This window comes from Neopsephotus bourkii, unplaced genomic scaffold (assembly GCF_033783945.1).
Source record: "Neopsephotus bourkii isolate Nb327-2 ecotype Australia unplaced genomic scaffold, CSIRO-AGI_Nbou_v1 NB_1111, whole genome shotgun sequence".
Classification (NCBI taxonomy): Eukaryota; Metazoa; Chordata; class Aves; order Psittaciformes; family Psittacidae; genus Neopsephotus; species Neopsephotus bourkii.
In genome coordinates, this window is record NW_026901598.1 from 96,504 (window position 1) to 119,700 (window position 23,197).

Genomic DNA, 23,197 nt, shown 5'->3' on the forward strand with positions numbered 1-23,197 from the left:
AGATAATAGTGGTCCTGTGAACTTGCTTGAGGTTCCTGACTTGGCTTGAGTGACTGACAAATTGATAATGTGAATAGTATGATGTGGAAGCAAGAATGAGAAGATGAGTTGTTAAACTTTGGTTTAGCCCATGCACTGAAATCACTGCCATGCAGAAAAGTTTTGAGAAGCACAGGTAATTTTAGAAAGAGTTTTTCAGTCTCCAATGAGGCTGAAGAAATGGTGGACACTGGGGAAAAAAAGCAATCCTATTCTATCACAGCTGGATATGGCAGGTAGTTCTGCTACAGCACAGATGCTACTTCTTTCCATAACCAAACAAAACCCACTTGGGCCTCTGGCTGGGGCAATTGCTATAACAAACAGTATGAGTACTGGCCCACTTGCTCTTAGAAAAGGGAATGAATACTTGTTTCACTTCCTGAGGCAAAAAGGACAAAAGTACTTGGATTTTTCCATGTGTGGTCAGAAACTGCTTCAAGGAAGGAAATATAATGTAGTTAAATGCACACTGTTGATGACACAAATCATTACGGAAACTTTCACTGAAGCCAGTTTTGGGTAAAGTAATAAATGAACTGCTAGTGTTTGTTACACACTGTGCTGTTAGTTATCTGGCAGACAAGAAGGGAAAGCAGCAGTAAAATTCAGAGAAAGCCAAGATAGGGGAGATGAGTTACAAACCAAGGAAAATAATTTAGGAGGTGGTTGTGGAAACAAGGTAAGGCATCTAGGAGCTGAAAAGAGTTTATAAAGTTTATAAATGCAGGCTGGAAAGCATTCAAGAGAGAACTCTAAATAAATGTTCTCACTAGATATCTAAACAAAAGAAAATTGCTGGACCTTAAATAAAAGTGCTAAATGCTGGCCTAGAGGCATGGTCAGGCCAGTGATTAGTTGCCTTGGATATTTGGTGGCCTATCCAAAAATGAGACACGCTGGTATTAGGTAAAAAAATATCCACAGCGATCTACCTGTGCTATTCAGCATTCATTGCTGCGTTAGGATCAGCTGAATTAATCTTACTTTGTTTAGGGATTCTTTATGTGTCTGGTAAAGCGACATTTTGCTGTACAGACGTGGTGTTTATGAGCACTCATGGATGCCCCTGGAGTCTTGTTTTGCTGAGCTTGTCTGTGAGCACGCCAGCACCCTATGAAACAGCAGAGATATTTATTCCAGCACTCACGATGACACCACATCTGTTCGGGGGGACTGGTGGGGTTTTGTGCATGTGTGTGTGGTTCACCCAGCACCACACACACTAAGAAAGGCTTCAAAGGCACCAAGAAAAACTGGGGAGCACTGAGGGCCAGCAGAAGCAGCCAGCCGCTCCTGCCCACGCTGCCCTGATGGGGCGGCTGACTCTGACGAGCAGAGAACATCTTGCTCCTCACCTCGCCGCCTGCCCAGCCCCTTAGCAGCAGGATTTGAGGGCCACGAGGATGATCAGGGGCTGGAGCATCTCCCATATGAAGATAGGCTGAGAAAGTTAGGGCTGTTCAGCCTAGAGAAGAGAAGGCTGTGTGGAGATCCCAGAGCTGCTTCCAGTATCTGCAGGGGGCCTACAAGGATGCTGGAGAGGGACTCCTCATGAGGGACTGTAGTGACAGGACAAGGGGTGATGGGTTTAAAGTGAAACGGGAAGTTCAAGTTGGATATAAGGAAGAAGTTCTTTACTATGAGGGTGGTGAGGCACTGCCATAGGGTGCCCAGAGCTGTGGCTGCCCCATCCTTGGCAGCGTTTAAGGCCAGGTTGGACGGGGCTTGAAGCAACCTGGTCTAGTGTGCGATGCCCCTTCCCGTGGCAAGAGGTTGGAACTGGATGACCTTAAGGTCCTTTCCAACCCAAACCATTCCGTCATCTGGAGCAGCAGCACTCTCTTCCCTCGCCTCACGAGCGGCTGCGACAGCGCAGCAGCCCCGGCCCGGCCCCTGGCACCCAGCTCGGTTCTGAGGGGAACGACTCCCCCGCCCCCATCTCGCGATCCCCCCCCGTGAGGGCAGAGCGGCGGGGCTACCAAACCAAACCCCTCGCTCGTCCACAGGAACGGGACCCCCCAACACCTCCTTCCCTCAGCTACTGTGACTGCTGGTGCACCCGGAGCCCCGACACCACCACACCAGGGTGGGGGGGCAGGACGGGAAGCGAAGCACGGCGGGCGGGGAGGGGCGTCCCTGGCGGGGTGCCCCGGCCGGTGGGCGGTGCCGGGCGGTGAGAGGCAGGGGGTGCTTCGCCCGCCCGCCCCGGCCCCCCTCCCCGGGTGTATATAGCGGCGGCGCGGCGCAGCTCCTCCGGCCGGCAAGATGGCGGCCGCCGTCTGCACCCAGTCTCTGCTGCCGCCGAAGCTGCCGCAGCTGCTGGAGCGGGACCCTTACCTGGCCCCTTTCGAGAAGGACTTCCAGCGCAGGTACCGGCCCGGCCTGGCGGCATAGGCCCGCGCCGCACTGCGGGGAGGGGAGCGCCGCCTCGGCAGGGCGAAGAGCGGCGGGCGAGCAGCCGGCGACCGCCCGCCTCTGGGGGCGCCGGGGCGGGCGGGGGGAGCGACGGGGCGGGTGGTGTCCCCTCCTCCTTTTTCTTTTCCACTCCCCATCGCGGCGGGGGCTGTCCCTTAGCCAGCGCCGGGGCGGTTCCGCTCCGGGCCCCGGCGGCGGAGCGGGCGGAAGCGGGCCTGGAGCGGGGTTTAACGCTGGGCGATAACGGCGGAGGTGCCTTCACTAGCGAGGCCTCTTGAGCCGAGTGGGGCGCGCTGTCGCGGGGAGGCCTCTGGGGCGGGTCTCTCGGCCGGCCTCTAGCGCTGTGTGCGCCCGGGCCGTCCCTGTCTGCCCCGACCCGACCCCGGCGGCGGGGATGAGGGGACGATGGCACTGGTTTATGGGCCGGCCTGGCTCTGGGAGCGACGAGGGGAGGTGCTGACCGCGGCCAGCCGAGCTGCCCTTGCCAAAAACTAATGCTTTTAGTCCAGCTGGGGTAGCCTGTAAATAAAGTGCTCCTGAGTCTTCTCTTTCTGGAAAATTTTCCTTTACGTGCGTTGTCCTGCATCCTCGGCTCGTCAGATGCCCGATCGATGAAATCGTTGAGCGAGCGCTGGGTTTCTTTGGGGTTGCCAGTCTGAGCATCCCGTTGTTGTTTTGCCCTCTCACAGGGAACAGCGGCATCAGCCCTTTGGCCAGGACGGGCAGCGGGCCTGGGTGAGAGCCGGCCAGCAGGCAGAGGCGAGCTGGGTCCTGCAGAGCCAAAGGCTGCTAAAGCCTCCCTGGCCCATTGAAAACAGGGAGTTTTATTTTGCAGCTTCTTGTATGTTGTATTTCACTAGTGGTTTAATCAAAACTGTAGAAATGACCAATACCCTATATTCCAAATGTCTGTGTATGTGGGAGGGGAAATAGGAGGATATTTGGATTTTTTAATAATTATTTGGCTTTTTTCCTTTGCTGTATTACACATATGTTGCTTTTGGCTTAACATTACTGGTTGTCCTGTTGAGATCTGGCAGAGAATAGTGGCAGGGCTTGACCTTGTAAAATGGGATTAAGAATGGAGTAAACAACTAGGCTGATTTACAGAGCATTTTCCCAAATTGTGATCTCTTAATGACAGAATAACTGTGTTAAACAATGAATTCTGACAAGCTTGTGGTAATGTATGCGATGTTGTAAACCACCTAATTCTTTTGGTGGGGTGCCAGGGTGTAGGAAGTATAAAGTGGGTGGATCTGGCTCTTAATAAAGCCATTCAGTAAAACATTTGGGCTTCCCAAATGTGCCTGCTCTCTAAATAGGCACATTGTGAATGATGGTGTCTGTATTGCTGTGGATAATACGCTCTGCCGAACTCAGTGAGTCGGTAGAATTTTTGTGTACTTCTTGGGCTCAATCATCTTGAGCACAGGACTTCAGATGGTCATGTTTGCGTCTTGCTTCTTCCTGGCTTTTGAACCTCAAACTGGTCACTTAGCATAGAATTATCTTGGAAACATGTAGAGTGCTAATTAGCTTAAAAGATTAAAGGAAAAATTTTGTGATAACCTGTGATAACCTGAATGTCTCATTCTAAGCCCAAATGACAAGTGTGTTCTGTCTTTCATCCTGGGGGTGATAGAGTGCCAAGGAGGAAGAGTGCAAGCACCAGGAAACACCTGTTGGTGTCTTGATGGGCTGTGATTCAGTCTGCAATAGCTCCATGTGCATTTTTGTATCTAGAGGTCTTGCATCAAGAGTGCCCAGAAGAAAGGAATTTTGCAGCCTAATTACTGCTTGTGTGAAGAACCAGTTCCCTGGGGCCTCCAGTATGTGGGTTTCACTTTTCTCCAGTTCTGGTACTGGAGGAGGTGGAGAACAGCCCTGCACAATTCTGTTCGCTGTGTCATGAGCAGTGTAGAGCTGCATGATCTTTGTTCCAGGGTGAAGAATTCTAATGTGTCTAACTGGTCATTGTATGAAGAATTCTGATGTATTTAACTGGTCATTGTATAAAGGTGGTCCACATGACTGATCCTTTGCTGTGTTTTTCCTGGCCTCCTTTGAGGTGGGAGTTAGAACTGAGTACAGTCAGAGTTGAATACTGTGTATTAATGCAACTACCTAATGATATGGCACTTGCATAACTAACCCTTCAGGTAAAAGTGTAAAGCAAAATAAACCTGGCAAGCTGTCTAGAAGCAGAAATGTATTTAAATGTGTTTACCTTTGAAGTTCTAAGCATATGCACAGAGTAAATTTGTGCATATTAATCTTAAATCCTACTGGCAGTAAGTTCTGATGCCTCTGGGAAGGTAGCAATTATTTTAAATGGTGGCCTGTCATTAAGTAACCCAGTGGATCAGATGTATCCCACACATAGTGTAGGAAAGGCTGTGATGAAGCATTCAGGAATATGTGCTGAAAAGCAAATCTGCTTATTAGGAGTTGGTAACTGTCAACTGCTTGCTGTGGCCTCATTGTAGGTAGGACAGGAGGAGTAATTCTTAATGTATGCCTGGGTATTAGCAATTCATTTACTCCTATAGAGTAGAAAATCTGGGTAGAAATAATACCACTCAACTTCTGAACAAGTAACAATCTGTCCATTATTCCTTCTGATACTACTGGTTGGCTTTGTTTAACTTTGCTCCTGGTACACTTGTCCAGTGGCATTTTTTGCCACTTGAATATTGTTTAAAGAACAAAGATACGGGTAGTCTGTCAGTTCAGATGGCTGTGTTCTTCCAGATGGAGGGGACAGGAGGCAGCTGTAGTGCTTGTCACCCTGTAGCACCAGAAGTGTTTTACTTGCTCAGATTAGGAAGCTTTGGGAAAGAGAAGTGAATCAGACTTGATGAAATACAATATATGTGGATACTTTTCCTGTAGTAGGCTAAATGTCTTCTGATTTTGCAGTAATATTGACCTTACTTAATATTAAACAAAATAATTAAGAACTGATGGGAACTTTGTAGCTGATGGCTGTCACACTGTGTTTTGCCTAGAGAAATAAAAATCGGGGATTTTGACAGAAGGATAAGGATGCTTGAGAAACAAAGCTTTTTAAGCAGTCATTTAAAAATAGTCTTCCCTTTGTCTTACTTCATATGTTCTTCCTACAGAAGGGAGGGCAGATAAAAGATTTAAGGTCTATTCTTGGTGGTGACATCAGCAAGTTGTTGACTCGCCTTTTGGGCTTGAGTCTGTCTGCTGTTTTATCCATAACACTGTATTAGCATAGACAGATTATTGCTAGTGGAAAGTGTTATAACTGTTGTTTTATGACTGTTACGGGATGCACAGTTAACCTGATTATGATGGCTTATTTGCATATTTAAAACAGGGCCATTTCTGGTGTTGGATTGGGTTTCCCAGGACCTTGTTGGGTTGTGCTGAGTCTCTGAGGATGTATTTCCACAGCCTCCTTGGGCCTCTCCCTGTGTTTGGCTCCCCTCGTTGTGAAAATCTTAATACTGTAGTTTCCCTTCCTGCAACTTCACCCATTGTCTCTGGTATTTATTTTTTTTTCTAGGTGCTTTGCAGGAGAGCATGGGTTTATTCTTTGTTATAGGCACAGTGCCCACCTGCCTTTAGATAGTTTAAGACTGTAAGTGGACATTGGGAGCCTTATGCCTCTTAGCTTTTTCATCTCCAGTCTCAAGAAACTTAGCTCTCTCAGTCCCTAGCTGCGTGCGTACGTCAGTCCCTACCTGCATTAGTAGAGCACAGACCAGAAACAAGAAGCTGCCTTTCTACAGTGGCCTTAGCTTGTTCTTGCTTGCCAATGCCTTGAGCAAGTGCAGAACAATCTTGCTGCAATTCACATCCACCTTTCCTGCCCTGTGCTGTGTCCCTTTTGATGCTTTGATGGGAACAAACTGCTTCTCTAAAGAAGCAATGCTTAAAATGCAATGCTAGGACCTAGGTAAGTCCTAAACATGAAGTGTATGGGCTGCCATAGTTACATGAGTGACTAGTGGGAAGGAGATGACTTTTGGTTGCATTCACTCTTCAGTTCTTTGTCATGCATGGGCATATTATTGCAAATGGTGTTCATGGGGGAAAACGGAAATCTGTAATTTTGCCTTTCACTGCGTGCATGAATTTGATGCTGAGCTGGAGTGGGAGGGTGGGGAATAGGGGTATGCGGAAGGGAAGGTGAGGTGAGGAGAAATCCTTTCAGTGTATATAGTGAACCATTCAGCCTTGACCCAAACACACACTGTTTGGCACTTGAAACAAGAATCTACTTAAAAAAAAACAAACACCAACAACAAACCAAAAAAATCCAACAACCTGTCAAGTGATAGCGTTTGCATAGTTGTCCTGGTTTCAGCTGTAACAGGGTTTTTTTTAACTTCCTAGTAACTGGTGCAGTGCTGTGTTTTGGCTTTAGTTGAACATAATGCTGATAATGCACTGATGTTCTAGTTGTTGCTCAGTAGCACTTACCCTGATCAAGGACTTTTCAGTCTCATGCCAGTCTCAGTGAGGAGGGGCATGGGAAACCAGGAGGAAGCAGAGGCAGGACACCTGATGCAAAGTAGCCAAAGGGGTATTCCATACCACAGCACATCATGCCCAGTGTAGAGACTGGGGGGAGTTGCCTGGAAGGGACCAATCACTGTTTTGGTCGGTCTGGGTATTGATTGGTGGGTGGTGAGCAGTTGCATTGGGCATCACTTGTGTTTTGAGATCTTTCATTTCTTCTTGTGTTTTTCCTATTATTATCATTATTGTTATTGTTGGTATTTGTTCTATTATCACTGTATTTTAGCTATAAAGTTGTTCTTATCTCAACCCCTGGGGTTTACATTCTTTCTTTCCGCTTGGGTCGGGGGTGGGGGAAGGGGTGGGTGAGTGAGCGGCTGCATGGTGCTGAGTTACTGGGTTAAACTACGACAACGGGATATCACTGTGCTGCATTGTTTGACCATCTGTATATGTTTTTTCCCCAAGTACTTTGTTAACTCCCAAGTGTTATTTAGGCAACAGACTTTGCATAATTTGGTCTGTATTTTTAGTCTTTTACCTCTTAGAACATAATTGGTTCAATTAAAGCCATTAATGCCTGTGGTGTAATTGCATTTTATGGAGTTGCAAACTGGTGTTAGAAAGTGCTGCCCATTAGATTTTTCTAGTATAACAATATGCATGGCTTACTATGTTTTACCAGCCCCTGCAACTGCTTCTGTAATCTACTGACTGTGTAGTCCCTAGTAAAAGCTTTTTTGAATAATTCAATTTATAGAGTAAGTAAAAAATGTACCAATGCACAGCTTCAGTCTTTATCCTAATAAATGTTTCAAACAGGGTACTGATTTGTTCAGCTGGACAAAATACTGGCTGTAATGCTTGGACAAAGGTATGGGTTGCGAGAGAGAAGATCCCATTTCTTCTTAAGTGTTGGTGAGGTTTTGCTTGAGAAGACTGGAGCATCTACTCAGTGGCTTTATAGCTGGATCAGTTAACAAGGTGTCTGTCAATTGGGTTTCTAGTAGTGTTCTTAGAGCCCTTCACTCGTACAAAAGGGGAATGCTGGCCATTCTGTCTGTATCTATCTAGTATCAGATCATGCTGCTCTATGGTTTGGTTTGTTAGGGTTTTTTTTCCCCTGTTTTAAGAGCGGCGCAGTGGTATGTACTTGACTGAGGTATTGAAAATTAAAAGATGACTGAATAGGAAGGCAGCTGTTGGGGTCTAGTAAGCTTGGGAATGGAGACTGAAGAGTGACCTGCCAGCAATCCTAGTTTTAAATGATGATGGGGAGGGGGGGAAAGGCTGGAGTAAGATCTGTCACAGAGTTAACACAAGTGCTGTAAATCATCTGCTTATGCAGAAAAACTGGATTTTCCTTTTCTGTTTTGCTTCATACAGGCTTGTGTTGGCTGTACAAAACTAAGTGACCACAAACCCCAATGTCATACATTGCTGTATTTTTCCTTTTGTTTTCTTGGAGGGGGGGAAAGGTTGGCATCCCGTAAGTCCAGGTGACTTCTGCTGAACTACTCAGAATTATTTATAGTCCTACAGAAACTAATACCTGTCAGTTTAATGAAATATATTCTTCCGCATTATGGTAGCCTTTAGAATGCTCTTGTGCATTAGGATTACTAACCCTGAGTGCATCATTGATGACCTTGAAGTTTTAAGGCTCTGAGGAAGGCCAGTATATACCTAGTATATGTGTATCTGGTCATAGTCCTCATCAGAGGATTCAAGTTGGCAACTGTCTTAATAGCAGCTAGCTTTACAAAAAGGCATCAAAGTATTAGGATGTGGGTACTGCATTTTTTTATTAGCAAGGCAGCTGCCTCTGTATACGAAAAGCTAAGTACTGTCTGAAAAACTCCCTCAGCTCCGTTATGTAGTGTTAACATGGCTGAGGATATTGGATGGGCTCTGAAAATTTGCCCAGAATTTCAAAACAATAGGTTATGTGAGCAGGAATCTGGTTACTCTCTCATTGTAATAGTGAGGAAAAGCTTTGTCTTGCTGGATAATTTAAATTCAAGTAATTATTTCTTGCAAGCTGTAAAGAAGGCTTTCTTATTATGGAAGACTGTCTTCAATTGACATCCTATACCATGAAGATGATTTTCTTCCTCTGTTTATTTTCAATATTTATGTAAACACACTTTTTCTTTCCTCTCCGTCTCCCTGTTACCTTCTGTTTACTCCCATTGTGCCTTCTAATCTTAGCTGTTCCTTTGTCTTCTGTATTCTACAAAAGAAGCTCTTCTTCACTTGCGCAGTGTCAGAGATCTAAAACTTCTCACTCATGCATCAGTCTACTTTGTACTAGAACTTTGCCTCATACAGTTATTCATTAGCTTAAAAAGAAAATAATGACTTAAGGCAATGTGTCAAGTGTAACAAGATCAGGTTTTCATATTTAAAATGTTTAAAGCATGAGCTTTCCTCTGGAAAAAAATATTCTGCAAAAATTTTTTTGCTGTGGTATGGCTGCTTCTTCCCCAGGTATCTGACAATTTGATGTTCCTATAGCACCTCACATTATCAAATCGAAGGCCAGTTATTAGTGATCACAGCTGGCCACGTTGTGAGGAATAGACTTTTAAGTTGCTCTAAGCAACAGTTTCATTTCGTGTTGCTGTTGGAAGCACCTTACTGGTGAATGTTATATAGACTTTATTTGCAGTTAAATTCTAGTGTAAGACCTTGATCTCTCAGATGTGTGAGGACCTGTCAAATGGCCCAGATCAGCTAGTCCACTTAGGTGAACATCATGAAGCTGTTCTGTTAATCTGGATATTTCTAATGCTAAATTTATTTTAACATACTCTCTTGGTATACTTAAAGGGGGGGGAGTGGAGGCAATATAATAAGCCTTCCTGACAATTTCTTTAATCATGCAGCTCTGACTCTGTTGACTGATGTTACTTGAAGGTAGAGATGTCTCCAGTGATTTTTGACACTCTTCTTTGGAGCTGTTGCTGAGGCATAGTATGCTTCTATTTCCCTCATATCCTTGCTGTTCTGGTGTGCTGTGTTGCCTAGCTTTGTGCTACCATATCTGCACTTGTGCTTAGCATTACAGGGAGAAAGTAACTTCACAGTGGGACACTGAAGTTCCAGTAAAGGTTGGACCTGTTCTCTCTACAGTTGTAGTGCTGCTGCTGAAAGGTTGTGCTAAGCTCAAAAAAATGTAGCCTAGATCAGCAAAAGAAATTGAGTGATGCTCCGTCACACAAAATTGACTTCTTTGCGTATAGTTCATGGAATAGAAAATTTGGGTTTTAGCCCTTGTTACATGAAGTAGTCTTGCATTTTTTGTGTGATCTGTCTCCATTTGTGTGTTACGCAGCCCTTAGAGGTTGGGATCTGTCCTCCCACTTCTAAGTGTCACTGGCATGAGATGCCAAAGTAAGGATGATATCCTTTATGGTAGGAGTAGAGAAGCAGAGAAATCCTGCTAACATAATACTTCAGGAGAGTGTGCATTTCAAGTTTATCAGTATTTCTTCTTTAATTCTTCCCACTCAAAACCAAAACAAACCCACTCAAAACCAAAACCTTTTTAGTCAAGAAAAGGCTTATAGGAATGTGGATAAGCTAACATGCACAAGCACAGCTGGTAGGTCTTGAATGGTGATTAATTACCATCACAAAGATGATGTGTGACTGGAAGAGACTTACTTTTGTATTTCTGGGCAATGTTTACAGTCTGATCTTTATTTACACTCATTTTCTTTAAGAGGGAGCTGATAGAGAAGGCTCCCTGGGAGACATTATACCGGGACAAGTTAAAATTATCTTGTGGTACTGATCACAAATAGATGTAGGTAGTTTATTACAGTTAATGTGTTTGGAGTCTTTTTTTTTTTTTTTGACAAAACAGTGTATTAGATGGTTGTTAAACTCTGTGCCCAACTGTGTGTGTGGGGTCAGACTTCCGCTTTGAGGGCACTCTCTTTCCCCTAGTGCGTCACTGATAGGCAGGCTACCTGCATGTGGAGGATGTGTACCTCCAGGCCTTCCCTGTACTCACACATGAGTGTGATGGCAACATCAGATGTAAGGTTTCAGATGTATAAGCATTTGATAATATGCTTTGGAGGAAAGGCAGGATGGTCAGGGGAAACTGTCTGAAAGACTCCTATTAAAATAATGCTGAGTTACTGTATGTTTTAAATGAAAATGTGCTGTGCTACCACAACTGTTTAGAAATTGTCCATCTAGAATGAATTCATTGCATAAACATAGGAGTCAGCAGCTCATTTTAGCAACTTTAGGGGGCATCCTGATTATACTGTACCTGCTATTCCAGCAAAAAAATATTATAAGTTTAATAAATTGTGTTGTATGTGCTAGGCTTAAGCAGATTCGTTGGGTATTTTATGCTGTCTAAAATGCCCTTGGAAATCTCTCTTTATGCAGGCAAGTCTTGCTGTTAACATCATTGTTCGATACCTGTTGTGGTAGATATCCATAGTATAAATGTTTGTGGTTTGACAGGGATTGGTGAACTGTAAATTAATGAATGCTTTCCATTCTAAGACTTGTGCAGCTCATTTTGAGATTAGGAATGTTGCATTGCTTTCAGCAAGCTTTAATTCGTCCTGCACAAACAGTTCTTCCTTCCAAATGCCACTCCTCTAGGAAACTGCTGAAGTTGAATAGAGATGTGAAGTGTTGCATGCCGCTTTGGTGCGCCAGCGTTTTTGAGAAAATTTGGGCAGCATGCCTGTTGCAAACACTTGCACAATAGCTTTGTATTGTTACACAACCAGTAGCAATGACTCCACACAGAAGCATTTGTGAAATCGTAGACGCAATAGTTTGTGACGGGAGCTGGGACAGGGGCTTTCAGAGCTGAGAGCTAAAATCTGCCTTTTTTGAGAAGTGGAAATTGGAGAGAACCACTGGAAGTATCACAGTCTGTGTACTTGGTACATAGAGGTGATAGCTTGAGGGAAATAAATACTTTTTGTCAGTTATCAAGTGCTTCCTCAGTTTGTATTTTGATTGGATTTGTCATCTGATGTTACCTCCTCTCTGTCCCACCCTTCTGCACTCACTGTCCTCACCTCCCTAAAACCCTTAACATTCTTAGAAATAAAGGAGAAATGAGGGAAAAGCCCTCCTTTGTAAGAAGGGAAGGAACAGAGATAAAAAAAAAGTCATGCTTCACAGCTCTAAGGGTCTGTTTAGATTACAGGGGTTTTATATGTGTATGTTAAAAGAATGGAGAGCAAAGTAAAACTTCTGCATGCTGTATGAGCCAGGAGACTCATCTACTGTCTGAACAAACATCCCCTCTGTTGGCACAAGCTCGCCTATAGCACCAGTAGGAAAAAAATAAACTTTTCACTGACAAACCCCAAAGGGATGGGGGGGAGACTGCAACAAAGCGTAGTGTTTAGGTTGGCTACTTCGGCCTCTATCCGTTCTCTAAGCAGCTTTTTCCTTTTCTTAAAGAAAGCATATCAAAATAGGCCTTACTCTCTTTTGTCAGGCAGTAAGGGAGAAAGCCTGAAGTGGTAACAGGGTGTCTAAAAAGGCAGTTAAAGTAGCAGGTTGGTAGTGGTGATGGTATCACAATAGTTGGTGTTTTCCCTCTTTCCTCTGGTCCCTGCCCTCCTTCCCTACAAAGAGGGCGTAAAAAAAAGAGGGAGTCCCTGAAGCTTTGGAGGGGAAAGCCTGTGCCTGTGTGATGTTGCCAGTTGATCTTCAGGTAGTTTCTTTGTGCAAAATTAAAGATGGATGGTTGTATTTTGGCCTTGTGGTGTAAAGGTTTTGATTTGAATGTAAAAGCTAGCTTTTCCTTTGCTGTTCAGCTTCCTGTACAACTTTTGGGGAACATACATGAAGATGTTAATAAAGAATTAATAAAGGTATTTATCGCAATATGTGTACTTAATGCACAAGTATATATACGCATTCAGCTTTTTGAGGAATTTATAGCCAGTGTGTGTATGGATCTAGCTTCCATTGGGGTTCCCTGGCAAGTTTAGCTATGGCTTATGAATTCGTTGTCTGGATTTATGTCATATTTGATATGAGTTTTCTAAGAAGATTTCTTTAATGCTTAATTTTCTAAACATCTGAAAGGTTTTTTTCACAATATTGGTGCTTTATTTTAATCCTGTTTGCAACAATTGGAGACTATTTAAGAAAAAAAAAATGATCAGGCTCCTAGCACTCTCTTTTTAAATAGCAAGAAACAGATTTTTTAACAGTAATGCTATTGCAGTGTAATTTGTATGTGATTATAGTGATTAGTCCTTTCAGACAGGAAATGATAACTAATACTTGTTAGCATTTAGATTTATTTGCCTAACTTCTTTGGATTTTCTTTGTATCATCAAAAATTTCTGGACAGAAAAAACTTTTCCTACCTACTTCTCAGTGTTATTCTAAAATAAAGAAATGCCTTTATAAATCTGATTTTACTGCTTGACTTAAACACTGTAAATTAAGTAAAACCACCTCAAAACTGAAGGCTACCCCTTCATCTCCCTCCCTTGCCCTAATGGTTTTAGATGCCACATAATTCTGATGGTAGATATACATAGACCTTTCTTCAAAAGTTCAAGGTGCTGATGGGTACAAATTCTGTTAGCTGGCGTGATGCCTTTTTTTTTGAGAGAGAGGCCTTTGATTATAATGTCAGTGTATGAAAATGTAATGTATGAAATGTGTATTTCTTTCATGTTGCTAAGGTTGAACGTGGATAAAAAGCTCAAGTTTGCAGGAGGATAAGACTGGTGGAGGTTAGAGATGTTAACTACCAGGCTTAACTCTAGAGTGATAACGCCAGGTTATTATGTGGGGGAATTTAGCTGTGTTGCTTGTGTATAAATTCTATCCCTCTGTCCCCAGAACTTGCCATGAAGTGAATGCTGATTCATAGTGAGCTATCTTTTCTCTAATTTTAAGATTATTTTTGTTTTCAGAGGCAGATGAATGCATCTTATGGCTCAAGATGGCCCATAAGCCAGTTTTAAACTCATTTTGTCTGCACAGACCAGCATGAGCCACTATAGTTGGTTCTCATGCAGTGGCTGGCTATTCAGGCTTCTCAAGCCCTAAGTGTGAGGCCCAGCAGAGCAGATAGGGCCTGTTCAGTGTCACTAGCTCTTAAATTACATTCCCATCTGCAAGGCTTCTCCTGTTATGGTGTATTTCAACAGGTTTCATGCATGTATTGTGTAAAATTAAACTGCTTATATTAATTTTTTTCAATTGGATAATAAAAACCCCACAAGTTCCTTGATAGTGATTAAGTTCTTAGTGGCAGCAGAAGACTCAATCTGTAAGTTTCACTATTCCAAAATACCCTTTATTTTCTGATGAAAGCAGTCTGCTTTTTCCATGAACTGATACCAAGATGAAAAGTAGTGATCATAGTACAGAAGTTAACCTAGTCCTTGACACCTTTAACAGGTAGAAGGTGTCTGTAGGTTTCACAATTGGTAAAATTAAAAGCAGCGCAGTCAGTTTGTGCATTGAGACATATGCGTTTCCACTAAAACTTGTGAGTTCTGGGAATGGTGTGTGTGGGGAAAATGGGGGAAATTAGAAACCACCTCCCCCCAGTCCTGCCAAGTTGTATATGTATACAACAGTATGTACCTATAACACGAAGATAATCTTAAGGTAAAATGCAGCTGCTACTTACAGGATGGGATGTGATTGGCATGCTTGGAATCTTCCCTGTGATAGTTCCCCAGGCAACTCTGCAACTCTTGGCATGTGCTAAGAGAAACTGAATGGAGTGTGGATTGGAGCGAAAGCCCCGCAGCCAGGCTCTGTTATACTCTGCAGGAGCAGGAACGTGAAGGCACCATGTACTGATAAACCTCACAGCAGCTGCCAAACAAGCAAACTCTATTTGTGTTTTTAAAAGCAAAGCCGGAGAATTTTACCCCAGTTGGTTACAAAGTGTGTATGACTAGAGTCACTCAAGCTTCATAGGCATAGACATAAAAAATTGGAACGTGTGTTACTATGGATTATTGTCTGGTTGAGTATCATTTAAAACTTGCTTTTGTAGACAGTACCTTAACATTGGCAGTCTCTGAACCGTATCCTGTCACAAACTTGTATTTTGTATGATAAAAGACTTCCGCTGAAGTCCATTTTCTGTAAGTCTCTGGAGACTTGAATATTTGAAATAAGGGGTTTGACTTACTGGGGCCTACAAAGATGCTGGGGAGGGACTCTTCATTAGGGACTGTAGTGATAGGACAAGGAGTAATGGATTCAAACTGATACAGGGGAAATTTAGATTGGATATAAGGAAGAAGTTCTTTACTGTGAGGGTGGTAAGGCACTGGAATGGGTTGCCCAAGAAGTTGTGAATGCATCATCCCTGGTGGTGTTCAAGGCCAGACTGGATGGAGTCTTGGGTGATGTGGTTTAGTGTGAGGTGTCCCTGCCCATGGCAGGTGGTTTGGAACTGTGTGATCTTAAGGTCCTTTCCAACACTAGCTATTCTATGATTCTATGACTTGGTGATGCTGTCAGTGCAGGTCCCTCCATAGGTTGGTCGAATCACCCTTTGATTTGGTGGGCTGTCCAGTAGGGTCCCCATAATGGAGTGCAGATGGGCTCGTTGGCCACAATGATCTGACCTTTCCTGGGAAACTGTTAGGCTGATCAAATATAAAGGGTTTGAGGAAACCCCCCATGTAATGTGACAGTATTGGCATGTGGGACAAATTTGGACAAGAAGGTGCAAGCATAATACACAATCCTTAGACATAAACTGTTGACCAAGTCTAGGATTGGCTCCAGCTGTTCCCAGCCCCTGTAATATCTGATGGTCAGTGGGAAAGGAAGGGGGTCCTTTCTGAACGTTGTGACTCAACAGGAAGGTATCCCTAACACATCTTGTCCACTGGCCCAAGGTGGCCACCCTTTCTGTGGAAAGGTGTGACAAGCTTTACTAAAAGGTCAGGTACCTAAATAGACCTAATGATTATTCTGAGTTGAAACTTAGCAAATTTGACCTAAATAGCGCTTGAATATCAACTATTAGCACAGCCAGTAAACCAGGAATGTTGTTACTGCACAATAACAATGACTGGATTAAAATACCTTTGCCTTCTGAATGGGATCTCTTTTGGACCATGAAGTTATGGACTGAGTATTATAAGATAGCGAGTGATGTCTTTGAGTGTGACTATCACCAGTTGTGTATTTTGGTTAAGGTATTTGGTTTTTTTGTTTGTTTAACAGTAAATAGCAGAAACAATTACATAAGCATTGAATACACTTTATTTAATGCCAGAAGCAAAAGTTTGACTGAGCTGTGGGCTTTTGAATTGCAGAACAAGAAGTAAAGCATCACTTTCCATAATGTATTGTCATCAAAGTAGGCATCAGAGGCTTCAGTACTGAGCTTTCAGTAACAGCTGTATTGAGCTTTCAGTAACATACTGAGCTTTCAGTAACAGCCATGGTCCACTTTGAGTGGTTTCCAACTTAAATGGAGGTAGCTAGAGTGGTAATTACATCCATTAAGTGTCATTGTAGAACATTTTGACAGTAATGACTTCTGACAGAAACATCTCCCAGACCCTGCAGAGATAGGAAATGCCAGGTCTGTCAAGACTGATGCTTTTCCACATATCCCTCTGAACAGCTTGTTCATCCTCACATAGCAGGAATCAGTGTAGTTTGCTGCAAATCCAGTACCTGTCAGTTAATGTTCAATTATAACAGTGTTTAGTCAGAAATGCTTAGTCAGTTCTGGGTGGGATAATCATTGCATTGCTTGTCAGGGAAACCAGAAAAGGGAGGTATTGAAGTAGGAAGTTCATACAAGGAAAATTTGCACAGAAAGACATCGCTAGTATAGCATACAGTGTTGGTAGAGTGATTGTCCAGTGAATACAGTTCATAGGTGCAAGAGCATGCTTTTGATAATACATGTTGTTGCTGGTGCCCACTGTAACCCAGACAAAACATGTAGTGATAAATCCCTTGGTCAAATGGCATCTGCGCTAAGGGACACTTGCAGCAAAAAGGGTATGGCTCACCAGTAGCATTTGCTAATACATTAACAAGCACTTCTAGTATAAACCTGGTTTTAGAACAGTAGTCTTCATGTTTTGAAAGGTTGGAGACAGCTTCTAGGTACTTGTGTCCTCTAGATGTTTTTGTGACTGACTGAAATAGAAACTGACACCATGCTTGTGCAACTTGTGGATTTTAGTAAGAGGAAGCAAATTTGACTTCAGGTATTTGGCTTTACTGATTACTTTGGGTTACCAGTTGTCAAAGGCTGCTCTTGGTAGTGTTGACTTGTCAGCAGCATTTGTATGTAGTTGGCTGTTTAATTGTAAAAATGGCACTGAGATTTCTTCATGCTTAGTTTCTCTTAATTTGGTTTGTCTAATACAAGCAACAGCATTTATTCTGTGCTAAGGAAAGTAATGGGTCAGTAGTAAACTACAGTGACTTTTCTGTTGTTTTTTTTTTTTTTCTTGACATTTTCCAAACTAAATTTCATCTGTCCAGGCCTTCCTTGTTCAAAAAAATCCAGATGTGCTGAGAAAGTAAAGATATTGCCCATATTCTGTTTTCTAAGTTTTTTCTTGGTCATCTTTACTGAACTTTGTGGATTGTCTGACAGGAACTTTAAGAAATCCAGGGATTTGTCAGAGGGGAGAAGGCTATGATATTTGTTCTGTCAATATTACTCCATGATAGCTGTCGGACAACATGGTGCTTATCATCATGCCTGTTACAGTAGTTAATATAAACTAAATACATACACCTTGTGGAGTTGACAGGTATATCTTTTAGCCTTTGGTATTCCATAATCAAGGGCCATAGTGATGATGGCTAGTTAAGCAGAAGCAAGAGAATAAACAGAAATTGCTTGTGCTGTGTTTTGATGTTTGGGGGGATTTTTTTTTTGTAGTGTTACTCCTGGTATTTCCAGTGAGTGCTGCTAGTTGGAACAAGATAGAGAGACAGAACTGTGACAGAGAAACAGTGACATAAAACCTTGAAATTACTAAAGCAGCTGTTTACCACCTTGTTGGAGTAATTGAAAGCTGACACGTGTTTTCTTCTGGCACAGAGATACATCATTTTGGCCTGATGGCTCCAAACCTAGCTTTGTTTTTGGGGATGCAAAAGCATAAGTGATGACTGGGAGAAACAAATAAGCTTTTTTGTTGGGGGGCCTATGGAATCTGTTTTGCTGAAGTTTTTGGTTCTTAAATGTCAGTGCAAAGGAAGTACTCAGTCCCCTGCAGCTTGTAAATGACTTTTCTGGCTTTCTAGAGCTTTGTGCAGAATAGACTGATCAAGACTGGGGTTTCATGAACAGCTGCATTGACAAAGATAGTGAAAGACAGTTAAAGTCCGTAGCGTTCTGGGTCTCACTGTGATTCATTATGGTGGCTGTCCTCTACAGAAGGGAAGAGGCATTGTAGAAACCTCAGAATTCGGAGTGATAAGAGCTTTCACCTGGTAATATAAAAATCTAATAATCTGTAAGATATAAACAGGCCTTTATAAAACAGCAGAGATGGCAGTAGTGTTGTACCTGTGTTTTGGCAATGAATACATCATTTGCTAGGTTAGAGGCTCTGGATTAAGATTTTCCTTTCTCCTGTTATTTCTGTTTATACTCTTTCATCAACTGATACACTTGTAAACCGTGAAAGAAATTGTAAGGAAATTGATACACATACAAAGAAAGTTAATGAAAGCATAGGGGAGTTGTATGTGATTGCCAGTAATCTAAGATATATTAGAACACTTTGGTATTTGCGGTACTTGAGTATCTGTGTCATTATCTGCATTGTTATTCTTATATGCATTTTACCGCGTACTTTGGGAGTATTTTAAGCAGAACAAGTTCCAGTAGGTGTAAAGTACTGAATATTCACAGAGCAATTCTGGATGGATGTGATCCCTGGAGGCTATCTGTGTCTGAGCCTCCTGCTCAGAACCACCTCAGTTTTGAATTGGGACTGGATTGTTGACGATTTTGTTCTCTTGGGTGTCAAAATACAGGGGTAAAAATTCTGCTCCCTGTCTGGGGCCCTGGTCCCAAGGGATTTTTTCTCTTCCGATAAAAGGGGTGCCGAGTAGACAATTCTTGCATGTGTTTTACATTAAGGTGTCTCATTTTATACCAATTCAGATGACAATTCAAAAAGACTTCTAACTGGCATTAGATGCTAATGTGCATGTAGCCTTGTAGAAGCTGAATAGGAGTTCAAGTTCTCCAGAAGAAGAAAAGGTTAAGTGTGGAATTTTTTGGGGGGATTATATACAGTTTACAGGTTATAGATTTATTTATGGAATACTAAATACCCAAGCTACTCTGATGCAATGAATACATTGTGACAAAACCCATATGTGTTAATGCTTTGTGCACCTAACAATATATTTTCTTCTGTGATGCCTCAGAAGTCACTACCAGCTTTATTCTTGGTACATATCTCATAAATGAAGAGGTTAATTTCCTGACAGAATGTGAACACCTGAAGTTGTTGGCTTATAATTTTCCTCCTCTTTTATTCCCTTGTGCTGGTTCGTATCAAGATGACCTCAGATAAGGAGGCTATACTGACTGAAGCTTTGGGACTAACCCGTTGTCCTTCTTGGCTTCAGTTTGTAGAGTTTACTTTGGCAGTTCTCCAGGCTGAGAACTGGAGCTAGTAGTGTTTTTCTAGGCTTAGTTCCAGTTACAGATACTACTTTTATATTGTGTGTGTTTCTGGTGGGAGAAGGGAGAATGAGCACCCAGATTTGTAGATAAATGCATAAATACTTTGTTTTTTTAGTCAAGATTATAGTGCACTGCTTTTTCTATTTTGTATAAAGATAGACAGGTACTTTAAAATACAACTTTTCAAGCAGATCATCCAGCGTAAATTGTCTAAATTCATCTATCAAGAGGAAAAAGCATACTAAGTCATAGGAATGTCATAATGAGGGTGAAAAATTACTGAAAAGGGAAACGATATCCAACATAGTCCATTACTATACTGATCAGCCTTTTTGCTGTTTAAGGTTATACATCTGAAATGACTGTTTAGTAATATTAATTTTATATACAAAAGTTTCTGTGTAAGTAAAGCTTATGTCAAAATTTGGTATGAAAGACTTTCTAACTTTAGTAGTTGTTTTAGAAGGTACATCTAGTCTTAATCAGACAAGATGAATCTGAAATTGCAAAAATAGATTTTCTCCACCCAGTAGACAGCTTGTTAATCTTGTAGTTCTTAATATTTGTCTAATACTAAGAGTTAATATTCCATGGCCTTTGGAGCCTTCCTGTAGTACTTCCTAAGAGTAAGGCTGCAGTTGCGCTTGGGTGTGATGCATTATCAGGATGACTAACAGCGGCAATACCAAGTTGTCTTAAGTTTGTGGGGTTTTTCTTCCTTCTCTCTCACTCTCTCAGTTGTTGTGAGTGGCTTTGTGTGTCCCAAGGTACCTCGTCACTTCAGATATTTAAAATTCTGATGTAAACTTCACTATCTTGATAAGTCTTGAGTCATTTATCGTAGGTGACTTGCCTTGCATAATAATGCAGTATTAGTTGGTACTCTTGCCTCTTTTGTTGACAATTTTCTTTAGTCATATAAATTCAAAACTTTAATCATAAGCTTCCTAGCATTGTGAGAGACAAGTCTCATTATAGACAAGAGACTTAACATGTGCTTGGAGGCTGCAAAGTAATGGTGACTTCTGTGATTATCAGGCTGTCCCTGCCAACATCAAATACAGCTACAATACCATCAGAAGGCAGATGTCTTGGAAGCTCTGTCGTATAAGTACTTATGAGCTTTAGTAATGTGAAAGTGGGTATGTGGTTGGGATGGATCCAGCAACTGCTGAGTAGTGCTCTTTCTGCAGTTAAGTCCTTAACAAATTTTTGGCATGGAGCAGTTTATGTAGTTTTAGCCAGATTAAAGGCTGTCAAGGAGATACAGTAGCTTAATGTTGGAAGAATAGCCAGACTATGTAAAATCTGAACTCGTCTGTTTTCTGAAGAGGTTTGAATATTTAGTATAATACCTTTGAGAATTTGATGCTTACGCTTCTCTTTTTTTTTTTTTCTTTAGGTGTTGTGAATTAGTTAACTTCTATTTCTTTGTACTTACTCTTTTCCACACTTCAGTAAGAGCAGCTTTTTAGATTGGACCTCGAAGTTGCTTGGCCAGAAAGTGGGCTGCTGCATACGGCTATTCACAGCAGCAGTCAACAACAATATGTGCTTTTTGCTTGCTCATCTTCTGTGGGACTAGATGTGATTGCATGGGACTAGTGACAGACATTTAAGCACACAAGTTTTAATTATACTTCTGGTATGTTGAAAATGAATTAAATAAATGCTCTGCACCGTGGACTTCATAAATGTTTGAGTACTTGCTTTCCTTGCTGGTCTTTTCTGCAGTGAAAACAATTAAGAATCGAATTTAGAGAAGCTTGTGCTGTAAAGCCAGTATAGCCTTTCTGCTAAATGCCTGAACCTGGTGTGGTAATGTAGAAGGTAAAGTACTGAGTGCTGTGCCTCCTCTCACTCCCAAATCCTTCCAGGTCTTATTTTCTAGTCACTGGAGGTAGTGTTTTCTTCCTTGTACCTGTCTTCCAAAAGGGCAAGTTGTCTTTATCAGCATTACAGGGAACCCAGCTAGCAGACCAGGCATGCTTGTTGAGCTGAATGTGTGGTCTGTATGAACAGCCCCATACAGCTGCTGAGCCTAAATGGAAAACTCCTTGATCAAACCAATGAGCACTGATTCAAACTGGCACAGTGGTCAGCAGCAAAACCAAAAGTATGCTTTCCTTCCTGTCCCATGTTTAATATTTGTTTATCTATCTCAAACATGCTTTTCTTTCTTGGAATACTGAAAAGTTTTCTTTGTCATAATAAAATACAGGGAGGTAGTCTTAAAGTGGGTGACAAGTACTTAAAGGCCAGGGAGAAATCTACATTAGGAGTATATTTTTCTGCATGAGAGAGGGGAAAACAAACCACCTTTTTTTAGGTGGTGTATGAATACATGTGCATTCTGAAATTGAGGTTAAACTTACAGGATTTAGAGAGTTATTTAATTATGTGGGATTCTGTAGGTTTATGGTCCCATTAGAGGAGAGGAAAACTGTTATAAGGAGAAAGACTTGGTGCAGTAGTAAGGAAGCCAAGTGTTGCTATAGGTACCTTTCCCTTAGCCATCTTTAACAGCCTTTAGACATGGCTATCCATTTAAATCTGTTTAAAGTTTGGCAAGGAAACAGCCCTGTACTAACGTAGGGTTTTATTTGTTTGATAGTTATCAGATGAGAAGATTTTTATTTAACTATCTAATGTAAGTTTCAAATAGTGAACTGCTTGAATATGCAAGTCATTGATCTGATCCATTAAATAAGGGTGTTTTAAATTTCTGGAACATATTTGAGAAGGAGGTAAAGTAAAATTTATGGAAATCAGTGATGTTGCTAGAGCAGTTATAGAGTTTTCTGTTAAAAAAATTCATGTAACTATTTTTACTGCAGTGTGCTTGCTGAAGTGGGTTAGGTGGCTAAGGTAGTGAGGAATATCTGGTGTTTTGTTCGAAACAGTCAGGAGGGACTTCTGGCCTCAAAGCTATTTCCTGTTTGGTAGACAATGCTAGCAGCATTACTAGGAGCTCAGAAGTCAAACTAATGCAGTAGACTTGGAATCGAAATTTAGAATCATAGAATAGCTAGGGTTGGAAATGACCTGAAGATCATCTAGTTCCAAACTTCCGCCATGGGCAGGGAGAAGATGTTTAGAAAGAAACACATGACTGCTTATGTTTAATGCTGTGGCAAGCTAATAAAAAGTCACAACATTCAAAATAGCATTAAACAGCTAAAATTAAATAGTTATTGAAGTTCAAACTGTCTTGTCATGATGTCCAGAACTTTCACAACCCAGAGAGGGTCTGTGGACTGGTTCTGACCATGCAGATGATTGCTTTAGAAATGGTACTCACTGACACTTCCCAGTTACTGAAGACCTGCAAGAGGTAACAACACTTGACCACCAAGAGGCATGTTATAACTTCTTTTTTAAGAAATACTGTGATTTTATTTTTTTTTCCCTGAAGCCTCTTGTGTACCTGCTGCTGTTAGGTGTCACTGTGTTGTGATTCCAACTTTGTACTAGTGCTGTAGGAATCACTAGCTCTTCCCCAGCTAGACCTTCGTATCTGTTAAGACGAAGTGTTGGCTGTGGAATCAAATGGGAATTGATATACTGTTA

The 23,197-nt window shown here is 42.0% G+C and overlaps 1 protein-coding gene across 2 annotated transcripts in view; it reads left to right on the forward strand.

Moving 5' to 3' along the window:
• The first annotated feature begins 2,133 nt into the window (after positions 1 to 2,133).
• GBE1 (1,4-alpha-glucan branching enzyme 1) overlaps positions 2,134 to 23,197 on the forward strand; it is a 150,646-nt gene continuing 129,582 nt past the window's right edge. Inside the window, exon 1 of one of the 2 annotated variants that reach the window (XM_061362270.1) lies at positions 2,134 to 2,411. In XM_061362270.1, the coding sequence (XP_061218254.1) occupies positions 2,308 to 2,411 (104 nt within the window). In that variant the 5' untranslated portion in view covers positions 2,134 to 2,307. The remainder of the gene's footprint in view (positions 2,412 to 23,197) is intronic. The other variant, XM_061362271.1, reaches the window with a different exon arrangement.